The 22,826-nt window shown below is 37.9% G+C and overlaps 2 protein-coding genes across 2 annotated transcripts in view; one reads left to right on the forward strand and one right to left on the reverse strand.

Moving 5' to 3' along the window:
* The window catches only part of zgc:113278 (Translocating chain-associated membrane protein 1-like 1-like), a 29,291-nt gene extending 6,837 nt beyond the window's left edge, over positions 1–22,454 (reverse strand). The window contains exons 1-10 of the mRNA XM_051659862.1: positions 22,205–22,454; positions 21,521–21,581; positions 19,235–19,359; positions 15,996–16,112; positions 15,858–15,916; positions 11,483–11,567; positions 11,302–11,372; positions 10,486–10,590; positions 4,082–4,225; positions 1,991–2,148 (exon numbers count right to left, since the gene is read on the reverse strand). Coding sequence (XP_051515822.1) covers positions 1,991–2,148; positions 4,082–4,225; positions 10,486–10,590; positions 11,302–11,372; positions 11,483–11,567; positions 15,858–15,916; positions 15,996–16,112; positions 19,235–19,359; positions 21,521–21,581; positions 22,205–22,324 — 1,045 coding nt within the window. The 5' untranslated portion in view covers positions 22,325–22,454. The remainder of the gene's footprint in view (positions 1–1,990; positions 2,149–4,081; positions 4,226–10,485; positions 10,591–11,301; positions 11,373–11,482; positions 11,568–15,857; positions 15,917–15,995; positions 16,113–19,234; positions 19,360–21,520; positions 21,582–22,204) is intronic.
* The window catches only part of LOC127418958 (protein AAR2 homolog), a 49,649-nt gene that overhangs the window by 17,602 nt on the left and 9,221 nt on the right, over positions 1–22,826 (forward strand). The gene's annotated exons all lie outside the window — the stretch shown is intronic.

A 22,826-nucleotide genomic window follows, 5' to 3' on the forward strand; every position in this document is an offset into this window, starting at 1 on the left:
TGGGTCAGAAGTTTAACTGTGCCTTTAAGCAGTTTGGAAATTCCAGAAAACAATGTCAAGCATTTAAGTAATTAGCCAATTAGCTTCTGGTAGGATGTGTACTGAATTGGAGGTGTACCTGTGGATTTATTTTAAGGCCTACCTTCAAACTCAGTGCCTCTTTGCTTGACATCATGGTAAAATCAAAAGAAATCAGCCAAGACCTCAGAAAAAAAAAAAATTGTGGACCTCCACAAGTCTAGTTCATCCTTGGGAGCAATTTCCAAATGCCTGAAACAATAGTACGCAAGTATAAACACCATGGGACCATGCAGCCATCATACCGCTCAGGTAGGACGCATTCTGTTTTCTAGAGATGAATGTAGTTTGGTGAGAAAAGTTCAAATCAATCCCAGAACAACAGCAAAGGACCTTGTGAAGATGCTGGAGGAAGCAGGTAGACAAGTGCACTTCACAAAATAGATGGCATCATGAGGAAGGAAAATTCTCTGGATTGAAGCAACATCTCAAGACATCAGCCAGAAAGTTAAAGCTCGGTCGCAAATGGGTCTTCCAAATGGACAATGCATACCTCCAAAATTGTGGCAAAATGGCTTAAGGACAACAAAGTCAAGGTTAGAATGTATTTGACAGTGGCCATCACAAAGCCTTGACCTCAATCTGATAGAAGTTTGTGGGCAGAACTGAAAAAGCATTTGCGAGCAGGGAGGCCTACAAACCTGATTCAGTTACACCAGTTCTGTCTGGAGGAAAATTCAAGCAACTTTTTGTGAGAAGCTTGTGGAAGGCTACCCAAAAAGTTTGATCCAAGTTAAACAATTTAAAGGCAATACTAACAAATACTAACAAAGTGTATGTAAACTTCTGACCCACTGGGAATGTGGTGAAAGAAATAAAAACTGAAATAAATCATTCTCTCTACTATTATTCTGACATTTCACATTCTTAAAATAAAGTAGTGATCCTAACTGACCTAAGACAGGGAATGTTTTCTACGATTAAATGTCAGGAATTGTGAAAAACTGAGTTTAAATGTATTTGGCTAAGGTGTATGTAAACTTATGACTTCAACTGTGTGTGTGTGTGTGTATGTGTATATATATATATATATATATATATATTATATAAAAAATATTCAGATAATTGAAATGCATTACATTATTGTGGCAGAGGAGTTAGGCATGGATAAGACAATACAAAAGGCGGCATTAAAATCCAATGTATTGTTTATTTGCATATTATTGAACATAAGCCAATCATTTGCATAGTTCACAGCAATCTATTTTGCAACTGAATTTGTCATTCAGTCAGAGATTTATTATGAGGGCTTGTCTAAGAACCCATCAATGTACACCGGAGTTAGACGGATGCTTGTGGAGCATCTCACTTTGGTTGCAACGCATCATAAACATACCATTTTTAGGTTGCTGTGTCAAGTTAACGTAGTGTAATACTTAGAAGAACATGTCTTTATTTTGGGTTTGTGTTTTGAAGGCGTCCTCATGTTGTGCTCTCTGCTGAAAGGTTGTTTTGTTCTCCGTATAAGCTGTGCATTGCCTACACAGCTGAATTTTCACCTACTGCCCCCTGTAGACAACAGGTGGTACTTCAAGCTTGACATTTTCAGGAATCTTCCTTACCACGGTCCGGGGACATGACCAATTGCGTTAATTTTTTTTAACACATTATTTTTTTATAAAATTAATCGCATTGAATTAACGCGTAAGTGTATGTCATGACCCCTTTAAATCAAAAGTTTGTAATGTTTTGATTCACCTCAGCTGTGCGGTTTGGTTCATGCCTTACAACTAAATAATTTGGAAAATAAATGCGAAAAATACTTGTGATTGTGTCATGTCGCACAACAGTTTTGTGTCTTGTTGCATTGCATCTGGTTAGGATACTGTTAAACTGCACACACAGAGGATATAATCTTTCTAAAATGATTTACTTTTAAATGCCAAAACTAAGACGTTCTGAAGAGACTCACCCCGAGAGTCCTTCTTGCTAGGTCTGCTTTTTGGGCTGATGGCTTTCTTCTTGCTGGCCTGGATTTGCGTTTGTTCTCTCCACTTCTTCAGCTGGAAGTTGATGAATTTCCACATCATCCAGGCCTGGGTCAGGCAGATGGCTGATAGACAGGTCATCCTAAGAGAGGAGGGCCCAGCAATCACAAATATTACTATTTAGTATTTGTCTACGTGGGGATGTCAAAAGTACAGCTTCTTTGGTACCAAGTCAGGACTAAAATAAAAAAAGATTTAAAGATATTTGGTTACTAACGAATATCCTTAGTAACCATCACCACAGTGCTGAACATGCCTGCTTTCTATACAGTGAATCACCAAATCCTCCTTTCTACCCTCTCTGTACTGGGAATCACTGGAACTGCACTTCGCAGGTTTGAGTTGTACCTCACTGGTAGATTCTTCAAGGTATCTTGAAGGGAACAAGTGTTTTAGGTCACATCAGCTAACCACTGGGTTGCTTCAGTGCTCAGCCCTCTTTCTTTCTCAATATACATTCATATACACAGCCTTTCCTACCACTTGTTTGCTGGTGACATGCAGCTCTACCTGCTACACACGTCTTGAGATCGCCAAGTTCTGTTGCACTCTGTTGTTTTTGTCATTTTATTTTTTTTCTTAAGATTTGAGAATATATAATGGCTAAACCTTTAGATTGTTTAATTTGAATTTAAAATGGAAAGCACTTTAGTTATAGGAATAGTTCACCTAAAAATGAAAATTCCCTCATGATTTACTCACCCTCATGCCATCCCAGATGTGTGTGACTTTCTGTCTTCAGCAGAAAACAAATGAAGATTTTTTAGAAGAATATTTCAGCTTCAGTGTGGACTGTAGGTCCATACAATGCAAGTGAATGGGTGCCAACATTTTGAAGCTCTAAAAATTAACAAGTCAGCATAAAAGTAATCTATATGACTCCAGTGGTTAAATCAATGTTTTCAGAAGTGATTTGATAGGTGTGGGTCAATTTTTACTATAAATTCTCCTCACTGATCAATGTCCACTTTAACTTTCACATTCGTGTTTTTGGTGATTCACATTCTTCATGGATACGCCCCCCTACCGGGCAGGGAGAAGAATTTCTAGCAAAAATTGACTTAAATATTGACCTGTTTTCTCACTCAGACCTATCATTTCACTACTGAAGATATGGATTTAACCACTGGAGTCTTATGGATTACTTTTATGCAGCCTTTGTGATTTTTGGAGCGGCAACATTTTGGCACCCATTCACTTGCATTGTATGGACCTACAGAGCTGAAATATTCTTCTTAAAATCTTAATTTATGTCCTGCAGAAGAACATCATACATATCTGATGGGATGAGGGTGAGTAAATGATGAGAGAATTTTCAATTTTGGGTGAACTATTCCTTTAAGAGCCAGGTATGTTCTTTGCAATAAACAAAGTAACATGGGGCTATTTGGTTTAGATTTATTCATGGCACCCTCATGGACTTAGGAGACAACATCAATTTAAAAGTCCGGTGACCAGTGAGGTCTTGTTGCTTTTTTCCCCTAATTGAAATAATGTCTTTAAAGTGCAAATATAACTCTAATAGCATTTAAGTGCACATTCAAAATTAGTTTCACAGCCCTGTTGACAGCCCTACTGGGAATGGTGTTTGATAACCAGCTTGACTTCACAGACCACATCATAGCAACAACATAGAGCACAGTGAGGTATACACATTCAAAAACAGAAATAATATATAATATAATAAAAGAAAAACAGAGAGTTCAGGTATTGAAGTCAATATTGGGAGAGAAAAGTGGAATTGGTGCATCGCAACATCTGAAAACGTAAAACTTCTGTAAGGGCTGTACTATATACACACTACAATATTGCCAAAGCTAAGAATCCATGTCACACTTACACCTCTGTACTAAGCTCTTATTTTTCTTACAAAGTTTGGAAGTCTGTTTGACTCTCTCTTAAGGATTAATTGCTGGTATTGCAGCATTCCTCATTTGTAAGTGGCTTTAGGCTTCTGATAAACGAATAAAATTTCATAACGCAACCAAAAATGTAAGTGTTCCAGGCTGACTTACCTGACGGTAAGCACGTTAAAGTTTCCTTCAGCTAAGGAGAATCCCTGATTATCTGTGCGGGACAGGCCGAAACCGAACGTCAGGACAGAGATGGTGAGCGTCAGGAGACGAGTGATAACAAACAGAAGAGCCCACAACGTGAACCTGAGAGAGAAACACAGGGCCATTTACTCATCACCTCAAAAATGGTCTCTGCTGGGGAAGTCCAAGAGAGTGGGGAGATGAACTGGGCTAAATTTACAAGAATTCATGATAAGAAAAAGTTTGAAAAACACTCAAGCAGAGTGGAATACACCATATGACCAAAACGTATGTGGACACCCCCTTCTAATTAACAGATTTGGCTATTTCAGTGAGGAGAAATCTTGATGCTAAAGAATACAGCAACATTCTAGACAATTGTGTACTTCAACTAAACTTTGAAGCAGCAGTTTGTAGAGGCCCTTTTCTGTTCCAGCACAACGTCTGTGCATCAAGGTGCATATACACTTGGTCACTTCATGTGTTTTTACTGATGGGATTGCTGTCCAATTAAATAAGCTCATTCCACTTACACTTGGCCACATCAATGTGTCTCTGGCAAACGGAAATAAATCCGGTCTTCAATTCCCGTGCTTTATGCAAATAAAACAGAATTCACGCCCGTGATTTTGCAAAAGCATGGCAACGAATTTAAAAGATGTGATTTATTATTTGATTACAAGTGACTTTGTGTGTGTGTGTGCGCGTGCACTGTATTTTTCCTCTCTGGGCTTGTCGTAGGTAAGATGTGTCTATGCACGTCAGCTGCGCTCATAATGACAGTGATTAGTTTCAGTTTCTTCAGCGATCTGCATCAAATAAATGAAGAAAAAAGGACCGTCTCTCCTATAACGTGCAGCCATTTCTTAATTTGCTAAAAATATAACTTCAATATTCAATACAACCAGTAAATAAAAGTAACATCAAACAGAAGTTACATATTAAAGAAAAATCATCACTTTGTAATTACAATTTTGGTCAGTTAACATGCTGGAAAATAAAGTCTGACAATGTTAATTACTTACCTTAGTGAATGTTGTCAACTTGAACAGGTGGGCAATAATTAAATGGTTCAGTCCTGACTTGGTTCAAAGCTATTCAATAGTACATTTTTTTTTTTTTTTTAACTTTTGACAGGTAATTAAAATCCAACATGTTGACATGTTTGTTTTAGGGAGGACCTGAAACAGTGTTCATCTCATCAACAAAATTACTGGCAAAAATTTTGTATTTGTTTCTTTCCCCGTCAATGAAAACGAGATGAAAATAATGCATCATGAAGATAATGAAACAAATTTAAAGCATACTGTTGATGAAAATGACAAGAAATAAATAACACTGCAAGATATGCACTACCAATGTTTTACAAGAAGAAAAATAGGTTTACTACCCTTTTTGACCAATGAATTTCCGTGAATTTTTCAGGCTTTTTTTTTTTTTTTTTTTTTTTTACTGGACACAGACTTTTAAAAATCACTTTAACAACGGTTTTGACTAATTAATTGAAAAGAACAGACTCAAAAGAACAATTCTGACAAATGGGACATCACTATGGCTTGAGAGCAAGTTTTACTCTACACAAGAGCAATATCTAGCTAATAAAATATTTTAGAGCAGAAAAAAAGTTGAAAACAAAACATTTTAATCTCACAATAGAAATTTCCACATCTTTTGAGATTATTAATTTCCATGATTTTTACAGGGCTGGAAAACACTATTTCATGATTTTAAATGTCTCTGATATTTCCAGCTTTTCCATGACTGTGGGAACCCTGAAAAACCTTGTTGAATAAAACCTTATTTATTCAAATGACCCAGTCATAGTGATGTGGGGATTGCCCCATCTGAGCTGCATGAGTTTAAAGAGCTGAACGCCGGTAAACTAAAGCAAGGTAGCTGGTTAATCACCCTGCTCCAACGCATCCTAATTATATCTATTCATATCTATCTATATACATGTTAATCAATCTATCCATCCATCCACAGTGTGTGTGTGTGTGTGTGTGTATATATATATATATATATATACACACACACACACACACACACACATCGATCAGCCACAACATTAAAACCACCTGTCTAATATTGTGTAGCTCCCCCTCGTGCCGCCAAAACAGCGCCAACCCGCATCTCAGAATAGCATTCTGAGATGATATTCTTCTCACCACAATTGTACAGAGTGGTTATCTGAGTTACTGTAGACTTTGTCAGTTCGAACCAGTCTGGCCATTCTCTGTTGACCTCTCTCATCAACAATGCATTTCCGTCCACAGAACTGCCGCTCACTGGATGTTTTTTGTTTTTGGCACCATTCTGAGTAAATTCTAGAGACTGTTGTGCATGAAAATCCCAGGAGATCAACAGTTACAGAAATACTCAAACCATTTTTCCCCATTCTGATGGTTGTTGTGAACATTAACTGAAGCTTAAATTCACATTGGTTTTGACCAAATGTGTGGCTGCACTACTTTTTCTCTCTGTCTGATTTATAACAGGCGGAGCAGCAGATCTAACAGCCCTTAGATAAAATTAACCGGCATTTTAAATGCACTTCACGTCAGGTGGTTCTTCGCCTCCACGTTGTGCATTTAAAATAGTTTAACGCACACCTAGCCGTGGATTATCCCTTACATAATATACTTAAGCAATATCACGAGCAAGAGTGCGATATGGCCCTACATCAGCACTGCTGTGATTCGGCCGCAGGCACGAGGCCGAAGGCCACCTGCCGTAGGTAATCACAGCAGTGCTGATTTAGGGCCATATAGCATGATTGCGAGTGCGATATTGCTTATTTACAACAGTTCAATGAACAAGTAAAATTTAAAACATTATGAAAAACTGAGTACAGTCACAAAAAATGCATTTGTGCATGGAACTACTTTCTTACGAGACGGATCAGAATCTGCCATTGCTGGTTCAAACCAAATGATGCGTCCAAGCCTCTCAAAAACATCACTTCAGAACTACTAGTATCAAAGCTTGGGCTGTTACTAACATGTTATTGGAGAAACAAGGGTCTCTGTGTGTGTGTGTGTGTGTGTGTGTGTGTGTGTGTGTGTGTGTGTGTGTGAGAGAGAGAGAGAGAGAGAGAGAGAGAAGAGAAAGAGAGAGAGAGAGAGAGAGAGGGAGCGTGTGCGATCACCTGTTGATGATGCTGTAGACTGTTAGTCAGCTTTCTGAAGGTAATGTCATTTTGGTGAAATTCATCCTATTTTCTTAGTGGGGAAAATAGCTATCCAAGCGTGGGTATTCCTCTCTATTTCGTAGAAGCTGGTGTGCAAGAGTCTTTCACTATAGAAACCGCAATCTCCTCCACCATTTTGAACAGTATTTTCTCTCCAATGTGGAAAGTCCAGATACAGGTAAGCAAGCGCCTTGCGTTTGTGTAATTAATCAGTCTGTTGTGTCTCTCAACTGTGATGAACCGTAATGCTGAAGTTAAGTTTAAAGCCGTTTAAAGCTATTTCCTAGCTTTAGTAGTGTAGTAGTAATGCGAGCGATCACAGAATGCTGTTGAATATAAACAATGAGTGAAGCTGATTCACTTCACATCACCAGCTGGCTCATATTACTCACAAAAATGTTCTTTTGCTTTCACCTGCTGGCTAAAATATGTAATGTCACAAAATTAAATGTAAAGAGACGGCTCTCAACACATCTGCACTGCCCTTACACTTTAGTTTAGAATGGCACGAACACAAGCGGACTGATACACACAGTGAAGCTTCCGAGTGCTGATGGTGTGAGACCATCAGTACTCATGGAACGTCTCTCGTCCAATCAGATTCGAGGACCAGAACTAATGGTACTTTTCCACTGCACGTTACGGTTCGACTCGACTTGACTCTGCTCGCTTTACATTTCTGAGCTTGCTTTTCCACTGCAGTTTAGTGCCGCCTCAACGTGGGTGGGATTATAGGCTGATCGTCATAGTTGCGCCAGCCTCTACTGCAGTGACATCATCTTAAACGCGACACAAACATTACTGACCATAAACAATAACACAACTGCTAGCTGTTAGCTACTAGCTCATTGTGCTGCATAAAGCAGTTGTTGCATGGTGATTTTACACAAGTGTAACAGTTAAATTGGCTTGGTTGTTTTAGAAGCAAGCTTTCCAGTAGCTGGTCAACTAAATCAAGTGAAGCTTTCAAGCAGAATATAGAGTTAACGTAACAAAATGTACCATCCTCCATCATGGACTCCAACAACGCCATGGCCGAATCCACGGCACTCTCCCTCCCATTGCTCGCCAGTCTACTGCCATAGATAGCGTCCATTTGGTCGAACCACTTCCACTTTCTTCTGTTTGAACCACTCTGGCTGTTGTGGTCCTTGATGGTTCTGTAGTCACTTAAGTTTTTTTTTTTTTTTTTACTTTTCCCTACACTGTTGGTAGGTCCGGTGGTAACCGTGTGCAGCCAACAGCTGATACACTTCCTGTCACGTGAACAAATGATACTGCTATCGCTGTTGCTAACTTTAAAACTAGCGGGTTGATGTCCCGTGTCACAAATCCAGTGACGCTGGTAGTGATGATTCTCTCTGACCAATCAGTGATCTGCAGGGTTTTGACATCACATTTAGTATCGGCTCGGCTTGCTTGGAACCTCGACCGAGGTGGTACTAAAAAAAAATTACCAGGTACTATCCACAGTGGAAAACCTTGCTTTGGATAAACTTGCTTTCTCTTTGAATTAGGTTTATTTTTCTTACCCCATTGGCAAACAGTTTTTCTTGTTTTAAGCATTTATCTTACTAGATTCGGTTAGATTTCTCTCAAAACAAGACTTAAAATATTAAGGAAGTTTGCTTGTCAAGTAAATAAATCACATTTTAAGAATATTTAGATAATTTTACTAGAAAACAAGTCAAAAATACTTTTCTTGCATTTCATTATTTTTCTAATTAAAGTGCCAAATATCACACATTACTATCGCGCTGTTTGTTCAAGTAATACAATACCCATATTTTCTACATGAATATGTCCATAGAAATCAGTCGACGCACTGAAGCCATGATTCAATGGAAGTCTATGACAGATACCTGTACCATTCAAATCCATGGCACAAAAGCTCTGGCCTGATTGGACGCGAGGCTCTAAACACATCATTTCATGTCCCGTTCGGATGCTGTGCTTCTTCGAGAGTCTACGAGAGCTTCATGCGCACTATTTGCATTGGACAGGCACTACTGGATACTATTTGGATAGGTTGAAGGCACAATGTCCAGTAGACACTCAGATGCAGATCCAATGCAAATAGCTCACATGAAGCTCCAATAGAAAATGACAACAAGCCTGTGAGGGGTAGACGTACCATCTCTTCAATGGGCTGTACTGCAGTTTAAAGTGTTTTTGGATCATTCCGTGGACAAAACATTGAAAAAAATACACTGCCTGGCCCAAAAAAAAGATTAATCGGGCTCAAATTGTGAGAGTGTTTCAGTGAGCACGAGGAATCATTTTAACACATGAATTGGCCACCAGAGAGTCCTGACCTTAACCCCATTGAAAGTCTTTGGGATGTGCTGGAGAAGACTTTATGGAGCGGTTCAACTCTCCCGTTGTCAATACAAGAGCTCACCTAAACATTTATGCAACTCTGGACAGAAATAAATGTTGCAATGTTGCATAAGGTTGTCAAAACAGTGCCACAACGAATGCATGCTGTAATCAAAGCTAACGGCAGTCCAACGAAATATTAGAGTATGCACATTTTTTTTTTTTTTGGCCAGGCAGTGTATCTTTCAAGAACATTCAATAGACAAAAAACTCCAGACAACATGAGTTGTGGAAAATCAGATGTGATCTAAGAGCTTTATACCGTTCGTGCCATTGAAGTCATTCCCGTTAAAAATCAAAGATGCACTACTGTGAATATTGACTGACAGCCCAATATCCTATGGACAATCAATGTATTTTTGTCCCGCCTGTAAGCCTGGCTTCTCTATATGATGACTGGTATAGCTATTAAATGGGCAGGACTTTGCAACAAATGGCCAGTAATTGAAATGCTGATGTCCATGATTGACAGCACATGAAATGTAAAAATCAGCTGTCAAGAGCAGTGTTCGGCGGCACGGAGATACAGGTGCAGTTATAACGCAACATTTCAGTTTTTATTATCAGATCTGTTGCCTAATTTTTTGCAAAAACAGTTTTAAGCTTAGTTCGTTTAGAAAATATGTTGCTGTTTGAGTAGCAGTCTGAGCAGCTTTTGTAGCCACATTGCAGGTACCAAATACAATAGTCTGTTTCCCCATTTTTGATAAGCACCAGTCGCCACTGATATGGGTGTGGTGTTCAGGTGTCCACATACTTTTGGCCATGTAGTGTATATGCAGAATGACTTGGACTGAAGACTGGAAGAACAAACCCCTTCTGCTTGTTTTCATCACTGAAGTAGAAGAGTCGTGAGGCGTGAAACAGCAGCTCCACTAGGTAATGTGGCACCAGAAGAACTAGACCTAGACGGTGGAGACTAAGAGAAAACACACACAAAATGAGTTAGGGTCACTCTTTTAGAATTCATACATACATGTCCATAAAAGTATTACTCATGATTTAGGTCCTCTACGGAGATGGAGTCATTATTGCTGCACTTATTTGCCAACTATTAATGATCAAAACTGTGAATGAATCATACATTGTGGTATACCAACTAAAGTGTCAGACGTAAGGTCAATTCTTGCTATCAAACATTTAAAGTTCAAATTAAACCAGCAGTTTTATTTATTTATTTATTTTCATTTTGCCAGTTCTGAGACCACTACTGAAAATACTTCCATCCTATATTTTTCTTACTTTATACAAAAATATGAATTGCAAATTATAATATAATCTTAATTTAAGTGAAAAGATAAACTGACAAATTAGTGTGAATTCGAGAATTCCTTTACGGGATGTCGCCCTTTTGCTTTAATGACCACATTCACTGAAAAATACCAAACAGTACAAAATCAAATTTCAGAATTTAAATACAGGTAACTCTTTCTTTTTTTTTTTTTACACAACATTGACTCAATTTACAGAAAAATATGTGCAAAAAAATTTCCATTATTCATCGACAAAGCGGTCTGAAGATTTCGGCAATCATCTGATAATCTCAAAATATGAGCTGATTAATTGGCCTTGCTGATTTATTGGTCAAATCATTCACCCTGAAACAAAAAATAAAAAATAAAATACTCACTTGAGAACGTAGGCACCAGCGATGTGAAAGGTATAAAGGCAAATGTAGTACAGTTGACGTGGAATATCTTCCTAAAATCAAGAACAAGAAATCTTGTTTTTAATTATATTTAAAACAAGAATCATATAGTATTAAACAATAAATCTTTCCATTTCAAATACATGTGGCATGATAGCATTACCTTTCGTACTTTCTGAAAATAAAGTTCAGGAAGAGCATGGAACCAGTAAGCAATCTGACAGATATAGAAAAACTTCACCTGGAAACTGGACAGAGACAGAAGGAGTGTTGTCGATCAGTATTTGAGTATAGCTAGGTGCATATAATGTGTTGTGAAAAATATTTTAACAGACCACTGCAAGAAGTAAAATGTACAATTTGTTCCCGGGTAATCTGGTCACATGCGGTCAGTAAGGATGCACTGAAATTTCAGCCCCCCAAAAATGCCAAAATGTTTGCTGAAACTTTTTACAGAAATGGTTTCTTTGAATGACAAAAACATGGTGATGACAAATACATTAACATGGTGAAAAAGCAGAGTTCATGTGAAATGATCCTGGTTTAATTACATTTAATGTAACTTAAAGGAATAGTTCACCCAAAAATGAAAATTCTCTCAACATTTACTCATGTCATCCCAGATGTGTATGACTTTCTTTCTACTACTGAACACAAATGAGGATTTTTAGAAGAATATTTCAGCTCTGTAGGTCCATGCAATGCAAGTGAATGGGTACCAGAACTTTGAAGTCTCAAAAGGCAGTATAAAAGTAATCCATACAACTCCAGTGGTTAAATCAATATCTTCAGAAGCAATATGATAGGTGTGGGTGAGAAACAGATCAATATTTAAAGGTGTACTCAGCGATTCCTGAGAAATATATATATTTTTTTCTCCCCAATTTGGAATTCCCATTTCCAATGCACTCTAAGTCCTCGTGGTGGTGTATCGACTCGCCTCAATCCGGGTGGCGGAGGATGAATCTCAGTTGCCTCCGCATCTGAGACCGTCAACCCATGCATCTTATCACGTGACTTGAGCGCGTTACCATGGAGACATGGCGCGTGTGGAGGCTTCACGCCATCCACCGCGGCATCCACGCACAACTCACCACGTGCCCCACCGAGAGCGAACCACATTATAGCGACTACGAGGAGGTTACGTCATGTGACTCTACCCTCCCTAGCAACCGGGCCAATTTGGTTGCTTAGGAGACCTGGCTGGAGTCACTCGAACTTATGAACTCCAGGGGTGGTAGTCAGCGTCTTTACTCATTGACCTACACAGCCACCCCCCCCCCCCGAGAAACATTGTTGATATTCGAACTCAAACCACCACCACTGTGTCCTTGAGCAAGGCACTTAGCTCCAGGTTGCTCCGGGGGGATTGTCCCTGTAATAAGTGCACTGTAAGTTGCTTTGGATGAAAGCATCTGCCAAATGCATAAATGTAAAAAAAAAAAAAATTCATTTGTGGGTGAACTATCCCTTTAAATGGAAAATATGCATTTGTACTTTGTTGTGTAGAATGAATTACACCTCAAAATCCCAGAGATATGCTATTACTTTACCAAACAATCAGGCTACAATTTTCACCTGGTAGATGATAGAGATCAACCGATAATCGGATTTTCCTATATTCAAGCATTTTTCTTTAATCGTTTATAGTTTTTGTAACATCAATCATCTTCACATTAATCAACTCGAAGAGCATTGGATGAGGGCATGTTGGAAATATGACGGTTTAATTTAACTCTCAGTTTGCTGTGTGTTTATTGGTCTTGTAAAGTTGCCATTCAGGTACAGTGCATTCATAAAGTATTCAGACACCTTCATTTTTCTCACATTGTTATGTTGCAGCCTTATGCTAAAATGCTTTACTTTATTTCCTCTCACATCAATCTACACTCCATATCCAATAATGACAAAGCAAAAACCAGATTTTTGATAACTTTTTTGAAAAAACTTAAATATATCACATTGACATAAGTATTCAGACCCTTTGCTATGACACTTGAAATTTAGCTCTGGTGCATCCCATTTCTCTGGATCATCTTTGAAATGTTTCTACACTTTGATTGGGGACCACCTGTGCCAAATTAAATTGGACATGATTTGGAAAGGCACACAACTGTCTATATAAGGTCTCACAGCTGAAAATGCATATCAGAGAAAAACCAAGCCATGAGGTTTGGAACTGCCTGCAGAGCTCAGAGACAAGATTGTATCAAGGCACAGATCTGGGGAAGGCTACAAAATTTTTTGGGCTGCACTGAAGTTTAACAAGAATACAGTGGCCTCCAAAATTCTTAAATGGAAGCAGCTTGGAACAACCAGGACTCTTCCTAGAGCTGGCCGCCGGCTAAACTGAGCAATCAGGGGAGAAGGGCTTTGGTAAGAGAGGGGACCAAGAACCCGATGGTTAATCTGGTTGAGCTCCAGAGATCATGTGTGGAGATGGGAGAAACTTGCAGAAGGACAACCATCACTACAACACTCCACCGATCTGGGCTTTATGGCAGAGTGGCCAGACGGAAGCCTCTCCTCAGTGCAAGACACATAAAAAAAGCACCTAAAGGACTCTCAGACTGTGAGAAACAAGATTCAATGGTCTGATGAAATGTAGATTGAACTGTTTGGCCTCAATTCCAAGAGTCATATCTGAAGGAAGCCAGGCACTGCTCATCACCTGTGCAACACAATCCCAACGTTGAAGCATGGTGGTGGTAGCAACGTGCTGTGGGGGTGTTTTTCAGTGGCAGGGACTGGTCAGGGTTGAAGGAAAGCTGAATGCAGAAAATAGAGATATCCTTAATGAAAACCTGGTCCAGAGTGCTCAGGACCTCAGACTGGGCCGAAGGTTCACCTTCCAACAGGACAATGACCCTAAGCACACAGCCAAGAAAACGCAAGAGTGGCTTAGGGACAACTCTGTGAATGTCCTTGAGTGGCCCAGCCAGAGCCCAGACTTGAACCCAATCGAACATCTCTGGAGAGACCTGAAAATGTCTGTCCACCAACAATCCCATCCAACCTGACAGAGCTTGAGAGGATCTGCAGAGAAGAATGGCAGAAAATCACCAAATCCAGGTGTGCAAAGCTTGTCGCATCATATCCAAAAAGACTTGAGGCTCTAATCGCTGCCAAAGGTGCTTCAACGAAGTACTGAGTTAAGGGTCTGAATACTTATGTCAGTGTGATATTTCAGTTTTTTCTTTTTAATAAATTTGCAAAGTTATCATAACTTTGATAACTTTGGCTTTTGCTTTGTCATTATGGGGTATGGAGTGTAGACTGATGTGAAAAAATAAATACATAATTTAAAGCATTTTAGCATAAGGCTGCAACATAAAACTTAAAAAAAAAAAAACTAAGGGGTCTGAATACTTTCTGAATGCACTGTAGATGCTCATGTTCCAATGGAATGACACACACAACTGGCACTATACCAGAACGGCCACCGTAAGCCAGCTCAGCTTTTAACGAGATCCACTTAATTAAATTAAATGTTAATTATATTAACATTTACTATTAAACTTCATATTTTGCTATGAATCATCATCTACGTGATTACAGCTCTGTGGAAATTAATTGTCCCGTGACACCGTTCGAGTAAAAAATTTTTGTGTAAACGCATAAACATTCATGGGCCAAAATACTCGTGTCACAATAAACGTGTCTAAAATAGCTTTGTGTCGGGTGACAATGAGAGCATTGATAAGATTTGCGTTTAATTTGCAGCAAGATAAGCTGCAGATGTGCTGCTCACTGTAAAACACAAAAATGGCAGCTCTGCAGCAGGTGTTTCGTGAGGCAGCTGCTGTAATCTAGAGACAGACGAAACATTATTAATAATCCTGATTCCGTTAGGGATGGACTCTGTAATTGCAGCGATGCATTTATTGTTTTTCACTTTCTTGAGAATGAATACTTATTCCAGCGAACTATTTGCCTTTTGCCTATTAAGCAACACCTAATCCTTTCACAACTGTAGTTTAAAATGGAAGATTACATTCATGCAATACTGGTAGACTCCCTTGTCGTTTATGTTCTCTGTTTGAAATCAGATGTTGTCAAATTATTTTGCCCATTATATTATTGTTGTTATTATATAATATATTATTGCCATAAATTGTTGCACTTTTTTTCTCTGTTGAATATTGTCTCTGTAAAATAAAGATGAAATAAAAAAAAATTACATCTATAAAAAAAAAAAAAAAAAACAGTTCTGCAAATCGGTTATCGGATATGTAAACATACAAATAATCAGTATCGTATCGATTGAAAAAAAAAATCAATACTGGTCGATTTCTAGACGATACAGTGACAAAAAATCCTTACAGGCTTACACTGAAGGAGGGACCCGAGTCTTTTGACTTGGGTCAGTAAGCGACGACTCACAAAACCCTAGCAATGTGGTCGCGACTTTTGAACAGCAAGCACCAGTCATATTTCTTCAGAAGATGTAAAAATTTTGTTCTACATGCAACTACAACATATGAAAAGTTAAGACTTTGCTGTAAGAGTGAGTGAGTGTCACATGAACCCTCACTTACGCCATGTGGGTATGAGGGTAGCCTTCCCAAAGAAATGTCGGATTTGTCACAAATTCCTCCTGTGAAAAAAGAAACAGAGTTATTTTGTGCACAAATGAGGAAAGGAGACATGTGAGCTCTCATGCAGAGTTGTCTTACATTGGTGAGGATGCTGCAGCCCCAGATGAAGGAGAACAAGTAGAAGGCAGCCAGCTGTCCCGACTCATTAAACTTACTGTGCTTTGTTTTGGACAAGTGTAGTCGACGATTGATTTTCTATAGAGACAGAATCAGGTTACTGCCTTGGGCTGGTAATGAAAGACAGTTTAAAGACAGATTCTCCAATCAAATGTGAATGCTTTTATTTATTATTTACCATATGATGAAAACTGGCACACACATACACAACTGTATGGGAGGAGATATTGATAGGGGATTTTCGAAATTTAGATGCCCTTTCACATATTTAGACCCATTTCTTCTGTGTGATGTTATAAATAAAACATTTGAAAAATTAAATTATTGGATTTAATTTGTTATTTCACTAAAGCAAAGGCATATAAGTAATTTTTTGAATATGTCATCTTGGACACTGATACCTAGCGCCGTTGATGCAGCATTATTCAAAATCAATATTTTTCAGTTACTGATTCCATTGTTGAAATTCACAATGATGTCACTATTCCCAAACAGCCATGATTAATTTAATCCATGAGTGAAAGTGTCCAATAACAGGGCGGTTACTGAGATTAAGAGAGCAGTTTTTAGCTGGTCATGTGATCCTAACATGGCAGCCCCATGTGGGGACCCTCTCAGTGTGAAATAAATCTGCTTTATTAATGTTACGGGTCTTCATCTCATGTGAGTGCTCATGATGTTATACACATGATTCAAAATTACTATACATTTCTTTAGAAGTAACACTTTAAATAAGGAAAACCATTATTTTGAGTGCACTTTTAAGAAATACAATGAAATGGTAATAATGTCAAATGAAAGTAAATAAATAGTAAAATCTTTTTTCTTTCAAATTTTCCACTGGCCACCCTAGGTCCTCTTTGCTCCCCCAGACCTCAGTTTGAAATTGACTGGATATAACTAGGAGAAGATTGCAGATGTAAACCTATTTACAGTGGTGCAAATCTCCACTAAAAAACAATATTTTGATAATTGATTAATCTTTCCAGTATTTTATGAAAATATATTTATTTAAACACATTAAAGATTGCATGCTATAAATTGTGTGCAAAAAGGTTTAAAATATAAACTATACTATATTTAAAGTTATAGTAACCCTTTCAAGTTATTCTAACAAAGAAAATGTAGAACATTTTACCAAACAATTTGGGTAAATTAGCTACAAAAAGGTGACTAGCTGAAAGGTGAGTAGTTTGCATCCCTGATTTTGAAAATATGTTCCAAGGAAAAGTAACACATAAGTGATGTGGTTGACAACAGCATAGTGGAGCGTTTGAGTCTTTACATACAGTAAACACCAATAACCAGGGAGACAACATTGTCTGTGCAACTTTGTTGTCAAGTTTGCCAATCTGAATTTGTGGGAATTTTTTGCAAGCTCTCAGTTCATGAATGAGGATTGCATTAGTACAGGAGTTTTCAACCTGTGGGCACCTCTCAAGTAGGGCTGGGTATTGATCGAGATTTCCTGATTCGATTCCGGTTCACAAGCTCTCGTTTTGATTCTGATTTCGAATCGATATCGGTTCATATGGGTTTATTTCAGTTATAATGTCCATTTTGCTGACATATGAAAGAGTTTCTTTCACAGCTAATGCTGTTGATTATACAGGGGACCTTCTAACTAGGTACATTAGGAAAATATAAATCTACTAATTATATTTTATTAGTTTTTCATCATGTCAAATTTTGGCATTAAAAAATCAATTTATTCAATCAATAAATAAGATATTAAATTTCATATATAATTTGTTACATGTTTATTGTTTAATTGCATAATTTGTACTATTTACAAGTATTTACATTTATTTGTTGAACGTGCTAAAACCGGTACTGTCTCTTTAAGAAAACCGGCAGTTCTTTAAAGAGTGTCTGTAAATGAGCGCAATTTAATGAGAGACTCGAATGGCAAATGAAGATGGTGATGCATCGGAAAAATCTATATTTTTACCCACTCCTACTGTCAAGTGAGGTGCGAGATGCTTACACAAGTGAAGCGAAAAATAACTGGAACTGCTGTGAATTATATAGGCCCATTAATAGCTGTCTCTCACTTTGAAGACTGGTGCCATGTAGGATGCGTCCTCTGTAGGCAGCGGTATACAGAGCAACCTCAACTTCAAATTAGCTTTGTTTAAATGAGATGGACTTTGTAGGACAAATGGAAACAGAACGTATCATGGTTGCTATGACAGCACGCATCGCTCTCAACCTGCACGAGAGCTCAGAGTATGACGGGAACCTCAGAGGTAAACTTTAGAAGATTAATAACGATGTAGAGAGAAAAGAAAATGGATTTTGCGGCTGTAATTTACTTAATATTACTTCATTTTACATAAAATATTATTATAATTTCAAATATTATATATTTTGCTTCTGTCTACTGAAGTACTTCAACTTGGGAATCAACGTTACTTGCATTTGAATATCATATTTTCCGGAAAATCTGCATTGTTTTTTTCGTTTTTTTTTTTTTTTTTTTTAAGAGAAATTATGTACGTTTCCGTTGAAGCAAAGAATTGTGGGTTGCGAGTGCCAATGAAGGCAACACCTCGTTCCTGTGAAAGGAGGTCACATTCGAAGGCTGCATTCAGAGTGTCCTACTCGCTTTTCTGAAACGAGCCTCTGTGACGTATGCAGCCGACAAATGAGACCTCCAGAGCACACAGCCTTCGAAACGAGAAACAGCCATTGTATGTGGTAAAATCCCCTCAGTTATACTATTGTCTTGAGAGGAAAAACCATTGTTGTGATTGACGCACTGTTTAATATTGTGATTTTTTTTCCTTCAAAATATTTTTGCTCTATTCATGTAATAACTACTTTATGCTCATAATGCTACGACTTTACTTTTGAAACGTTATGACTTTATTCTTGTAAAAAGCAAGTTATGAGATTATTATTCTCATAATGCTACGACTTTATTCTTGAAACGTTTCGACTTTACTCTCATAAAAAGCAAGTTATGAGATTATTCTCAAAACAATGTTTTTCAGATTTCTCTGTGCATGATGCACACAACCGATTGATTGGTTATCGAAATTATCATGTTGTTAAAATGAATCATTGCATACCTATAAACTGCGTCACACCAAAAGCGAAAATCATGATTTCCATGTGAAAAGGTTTGAACAAGTTTTCATGCACAGATAGTGAATGAGACCCATTGACTCATACAAAGAAAATAAGACATTACTCACATCAAGTATGTACTCTTGAATCAGGGCATGAAGAATTATAGCGATGAGCAGGTAAAAGAACACAGTAGCAATGTCTTTGGGACCGTACTTGTAGTAATTCACCGGCTCAGTCTTGTCCTCGGCATCTAAACAAAATCAAAAAGCCACATTTCAACTCCAAATCTCAGCACATTGTGCACTCATTAGGGGTCCAAGCACTGCAGCTCTTTTAATTAATACATTTTAACAAATTGTCTAAAATTGTTAAATGCCAGATCGTCTCCATCATCAGTTCACAACAGCTGACTAGAATCAACCTTGCCTACAGTATCACCTAGAGACGCTCCTGTATTCTAAAAATGATTTGAGCTTATTTAAGATTTAAGCATTTCAACTTCGTTAAAAAAAATTCCATCAAATTAAATTGTGTAATGTTTAACAAATTAACCCTTGTATGGTATTGGGGTAAAAATGACCCCTTTTTAACTTTGCTTCTTTAAAAAACATGGTTTCCTTCATCTCAGTGGCATGAGATTTTGTGACTGACATTACGTATCTATATACACACACAAAAAAACTGGGATGGATTCTGTTGATGCAGTGGTGTGAAATAAAAAGTACCTTACATGGTGTTTGGGGTCAAATTTGACCCCACATTAGAAATGAATAGGAAAGACGATAAAACAGAGTTTTGTTTTTATTTGTCAAATAAAATCAGTAAATCCGCCACAATGCAGAACACACACACGCACGTAAGGGGTGGTACTATAACACAACCACATTGTGGAACGCATGTGCTTGCTCACTCACACACACACACAGGAATGAATAGATGAGACTTCAACAGAAAGCATTTTTTTTTTATAGAACATTACACATCCACACAGAGAGACAGAGAGAGAGAGAGAGAGAGAGAGAGAGAGAGAGATAAAAGGATGAGACCATTACACATCCACAATGAACACACACACACACACACACACAGAGATCAAAGGCTGATATATATGTTCTTCAGAAGATGACGAAGCTGCAGGCCCCTCCTCAGCAGCTCCGCCTCACAAAAAGAAAAGGTGTCAGGTGTGTCCCCGTAAAAAGGATGTGAAAGGCAGCATGATATGCACAAACTGTAAAAAAAAAACATTTGTAAGGCTCTAGTATTGTCAAAGGATCCAGTACTTCGAGACCAAGTCGATACTAAAGTAAAAAAGATGTAACAATACCAGTGTTTCTGCAGTACCGGTAGTAACGAGCACCGACTCAATCCGGTACCAGCGCGCAGTATGACTGACACACGACTGCTTTAAAATGCTCATTTTTAGTGTGCTCGTTACTCCTTGTACACTGAAATGGACAATTAATCAAATTAAAATCCCCCATACCTTCTGAGAGCAACACTTAAAAAGTTCACAAAACGAAAAAAATAAAAATAAATTGGATACCAGGACAATCCAAGGACACACCACAGATTTAATAAATTTCTGGTCCTTGGTGGCGCTACAACTAAAAAAAATCCTAATAACTGCAAAACAGTGTAATAATGAACATCTGTATCCACTGAATCTATTCTTTAAATTTGGCAGTTGGTCATTTTCTCTATTTTCTCATCTGCTGTACTCCGAAGATTGCTGCTTGCAATGGGTTTCTTTTAGTATCAGCAAAATTGAAGGGACAGTTCACCAAAAATGAAAATTCTCTCATCATTTTCTCACCATCATTCAATCCCAGATGTGTAGGACTTTCTTTCTTCTGCAGAACACAAATGAAGATTTTTAGAAAATATTTCCGCTCTGTAGGTCCATACAATGCAAGTGAATGGTGACCAGAACTTTGAAGCTAAAAAAAAAAAAAAAAAATCACTAAGGCAGCATAAAAGTAATCCATAAGACTCCAGTGGTTAAATCCATGTCTTCTGAAGCGAATAGAATGTAACTCCTTTTTCTCTACAAATCTTTACATCAAGCGTAATCCATCTTTAACTCACGATCTTGCCTAGAGATTCCAATGGAAAGATGTACAGTGAAAACAGATCACTTGGATCGCTTCACAAAACAAAGATTTAACCACTGGAGTGGTATGGATTACTTTTATGCTGTATTTATGATCTTTTAGGTGCTTCAAAGTTCTGGCCACCATTCACTTGAATTGTATGCTCCTACAGAGCTGAAATATTCTTCTAAAAATCTTCATTTGTGTTCTGAAAGACAGTCAGACACATCAGGGATGGCATGAGGGTGAGGAAATGATGAGAGAATTTTCATTTTTTGGGTGAACTATCCCTTTAACAGATGCTGAGGTGGACAAACTTACCCAGGTTTAGAGTGACATTGTACTGGACAGTGATGAACATGATCGCAAATTTTGCTGTCACCTGCAATTGAGAAAATGAGTATTATATTAATACATACAAGCATACTGCAACATACGAGATGCAAAAACCACAACAGTACAGCATAATAATTTCCTGCAATTCCGGTAGAAGATGTGCTCAAATGCAATCAGTGCAGGATAGTTATAAAGCACAGTTTTTAGATTATATACATGATCGGAATAATGATTGTTTAACCGATCATGTATCTCTTCTCTGCTTATCCGACAGGCTGGCACAGACTCATGATCAAATGCAATTGCAGCAAAGAGAAAGCAAAACAAGGGCACGTGATCGAGCTGATTAGGGTTTCTCTATTTAAAGTTGATTTCTAGATAATTCTGCACGTTTAGTTTCATTATCATGCTCCATCAGCTTTCTCACCCTAAAATTGGTGCTGCTTTAAGCACAGCTAATAACACACTTGTCTTATTTCGGTACATAATTCAACAATATGATTAAGATGTTTCTAAGGGACATACAGTATAGTGTTGTGTTTAGTCATCTTAGTTTATATATGAAATAATAATAACCTCAATCATGAGTCCCAGCAGGATGAGCATGTTATTATATAAAGCTTTAATATGAAAAATGCTATTCAATTGCATATTTTATCTTGTAACAACCTCAAACATGAGTCCCAGCAGGATGATCATGGCCACACACGACACCATATCCGCGTGATTCTGGATGACAAACTCGTGGCTGAGCACCGGAGGACTCTTGTTCTTCTTTCTGAAGCCCATCGCTACTCTCTCTCAGGTGATCAATACTCGTGTTTACTGCAGATACTCGCAGGCAACGCACTCAGACCAGCAGATCTCCAGTAAATTCACACTGTTCAGTCATGAAAACCTCACTACACTCGCACCCGTTTACGATGTGTGCCGGAAGCGGTGAAGTACCATATGAAAGGCGCGAGTGGTGCAATAAAAGTCCTTAATAAAACTCACTGCAACTCGATTTTTGCTTTTTTTCTTCTTCTTCTTTTAAGAAAAGGAGGGTCAAGGCAAAATTTAATTGTGTGGAAATCAATATTTTGCCACAAATGCTGTCGATTGAGCTTAACTTGTATTGAACTCGAAATATTCCTTTAAGGCTTAACTTCCAGAATGGTTTGTTGGCTATTAATTTTATCCATAATCATGTTCAAATATTTTACATTGAATTACAGCCACCTGGGGACTAATTAATCGTTTTTTAAATTTCAGGATCCACATTTTATATGATCAAAATTTGCTTATATAA

The sequence above is a fragment of the Myxocyprinus asiaticus genome, chromosome 28 (assembly GCF_019703515.2).
Source record: "Myxocyprinus asiaticus isolate MX2 ecotype Aquarium Trade chromosome 28, UBuf_Myxa_2, whole genome shotgun sequence".
NCBI lineage: Eukaryota > Metazoa > Chordata > Actinopteri > Cypriniformes > Catostomidae > Myxocyprinus > Myxocyprinus asiaticus.